Below are 2398 nucleotides of genomic sequence, written 5' to 3'. Positions count from 1 at the left end.
AGAAGTATTAAGGACGAAAGGGTCCAAAGCCAACTGTGTGGCAGAGCTCCTTTTGTATTTTGGTTTGGTTCTTTTTTTTTTTTTTTTTGAAAATTAAAAATTTTATTTTTGAAAACGTGTAAAAATTTTACATTAAAATGGTACAATAATACTTGCCAGTAATTTTTAACAATATTCCTTGTAAAGAATACGCATAAAGTACAAAATAAAAACTCCGTAAGTCTATTATAATACAAAACACAGGTTAAAATAAGAAATGATAATCTTGACTTTCTTCTGTGTAAACATGTTAATCTTTTCTCTTATAAAAGTACATGAGACAAGTGTACTAAAATGAAAAAGTATTGCTTTGCTGTCCTCCCTCAAGCCTTTTCCTTTTCCTGTAAATTATTGTTTGTAAGCTCCTAGACCTGAGAATCTCTGAACTTTGACGGTTTAGAGACGTTTTTTATTATTATTTCTTTTCTTTCTTTTTCTTTTTTTTTTTTTTTTTTTTTTTCAAGGAGTAGCGAGTAACTTCCCAACAGCATGACCGTCCGCCCATGCAGCATATCGACCTGGCTGTGCATTAGGGCAGGTCCCGGGCGGCCCAGCGGCCGCGGAGGACGACCCTCGATCCCCATCGCTCACAAAACCCGCGCAAAAACCCGCGCAAAGCCCCGCGCAAAGCCCCGCGGCTCCGCTCCTCGCCGCGTCCGCCGGGCGTCCGAGAGGCGAAGAAAAGAGATAACCCCGGATCCTACCTTCGGAAAGACTCCGAAACCCTTAACAGTTAGAGATGCGGCCCGCGAAGCCGGGGGCGGCGGGCAGGGGGGCGGCGGGGGACAGGCCTCCGCCGGCGCTGCCCAGCGGGCGGGACAGCCCCGGTGCCGCGGCCGACTGCGAGGCGCAGCTGCTACCGGGACCGGAGCCGGGTCCCGGTCCCGGTCCCGGTCCCGGTCCGGGTCCCGGTCCGGGTCCGCCCCCGATGATGCTCTCGATGGAGAAGGGCGAGCGGGCCACGGCCGCGCCGCTGCCGGGCTTGGCGGCGTGCAGCGAGGCCGCCAGCGCCGGGCCCAGCGGGTGCGCGTAGCCGAAGGGCGTCCGTGCCAGCTCCGCCGCCGGCAGCAAGGGGCCCGGCGGGGCGGCGGCGGCGGCGGCGGCGGGGGGCTGCCGGGGCGGCGGGGAGGGGTGGTGGAAGGCGAAGAGGGCGGAGTGCGGGTGGTAGGGCTGGAGCTGGAGGCCGTAGCCGCAGCCGTAGGGTCCGTAGGCGCAGGGCGGCTGCTGCGGGGGCTGGGGAGGGGGCTGCGGGAGGAAGGCGGCGGGGTCCACGGCGCGCAGCAGCAGCTCGGGGGCCGGGAGCTGCTGCCGCTTGAAGCGCTTTCGGCGGCGCAGGAAGCTCCCGTTGTCGAACATGTCGGCGGACTCGGGGTCCAGCGTCCAGTAGTTGCCCTTGCCCGGGTTGCCAGGCTCGCGGGGGATCTTGACGAAGCAGTCGTTGAGGGAGAGGTTGTGGCGGATGCTGTTCTGCCAGGCGGGGAATTTCTCCCGGTAGTAGGGGAAGCGGCCGCTGATGAACTCGCAGATCTCGCTCAGCGTCAGCCGCTTCTTGGGGCTCTGCAGGATGGCCATGGTGATGAGGGCGATGTACGAGTAGGGCGGCTTCACCAGGCTGTTCTTGCCGCCGCCGCCGCCTGCCCCGCCGCCGCCACCGCCGCCGCCGCCGCCCGCCCCGCCGCCGCCCGCCGCCGCCGCCTTCTGCGGGCCGCCCCGGGAGGGGGGCCGCGATCCGCCGGGGCCGTCCCCGCCGCCCGCCCCGCCGCCGCCGCCGCCGCCGCCTCCTCCTCCTCCTCCTCCTCCTCCGCCGCCGCCGCGCACGGGCGACCGCGGCAGCAGGGCGTCGTCGTGGAGGTCGCCCACATCCTCCTCGTCCTCTTCCTCCTCCTCCTCCTCCTCCTCGTCCTCGGCGTACGAGCGGCGGCGGCGGCGGTGGCGGCGGCGGCGGCGGCGGCGGCGGGGCTGCGGCTCGTCGTCGTCCTCCTCGTCGTCCTCCTCGCCCACCACATCGATGTCGGTCTCCTCAGCCAGCGCCGACGCCTCGGACATCTCCGAGCTCAGCGTCATGGCGCGGCGGCGGGGCAGCCCCGCATCGGCGGCGGCCGGCGCGGAGCGGCGGGCGGGCGGCCGCGCTCCCCACCGCTGCCGCTGCCGCTGCCGCCGCCGCCAGGCCCCCGCTCCGCTCCGCCGAGAGCCGCCCCAACGCCGCCGCCGCCGCCGCCGCCTTCTCCCGGTGCGGGCGGCCCGCTCCGAGCCGCGCCGGCCCCCAGCGCCGCCGCCGCCGCCGCGCCGCGAGAGCGCTGCCGCCGCCCGCTCGGTGGCGGCGGTGGCGGCGGCGGGCGGTCCGGGTTTTGTTGCGGGG

At 66.3% G+C, this 2398-nt stretch overlaps 1 protein-coding gene across 1 annotated transcript; it reads right to left on the bottom strand.

Moving 5' to 3' along the window:
* Nucleotides 1–488: 488 nt before the first annotated feature.
* Nucleotides 489–2103, bottom strand: FOXD1 (forkhead box D1). The gene has a single exon (XM_032205288.1). It carries the CDS (start codon nucleotides 2101–2103, stop codon nucleotides 766–768), a length of 1338 nt encoding a protein of 445 aa, XP_032061179.1. The 3' UTR covers nucleotides 489–765.
* Between the last annotated feature and the right edge of the window lie 295 nt (nucleotides 2104–2398).

This window comes from Aythya fuligula, chromosome Z, assembly GCF_009819795.1.
Source record: "Aythya fuligula isolate bAytFul2 chromosome Z, bAytFul2.pri, whole genome shotgun sequence".
NCBI classification, from domain to species: Eukaryota; Metazoa; Chordata; class Aves; order Anseriformes; family Anatidae; genus Aythya; species Aythya fuligula.
Note: the sequence above shows the minus strand (reverse complement) of the source record. Positions and strands in the feature narration are given on the sequence as shown.

What these genes read in the sequence shown, in the direction of transcription:
- FOXD1 (XM_032205288.1), bottom strand. Translation starts at nt 2,103, where the DNA reads ATGACGCTGAGCTCGGAGATGTCCGAGGCGTCGGCGCTGGCTGAGGAG.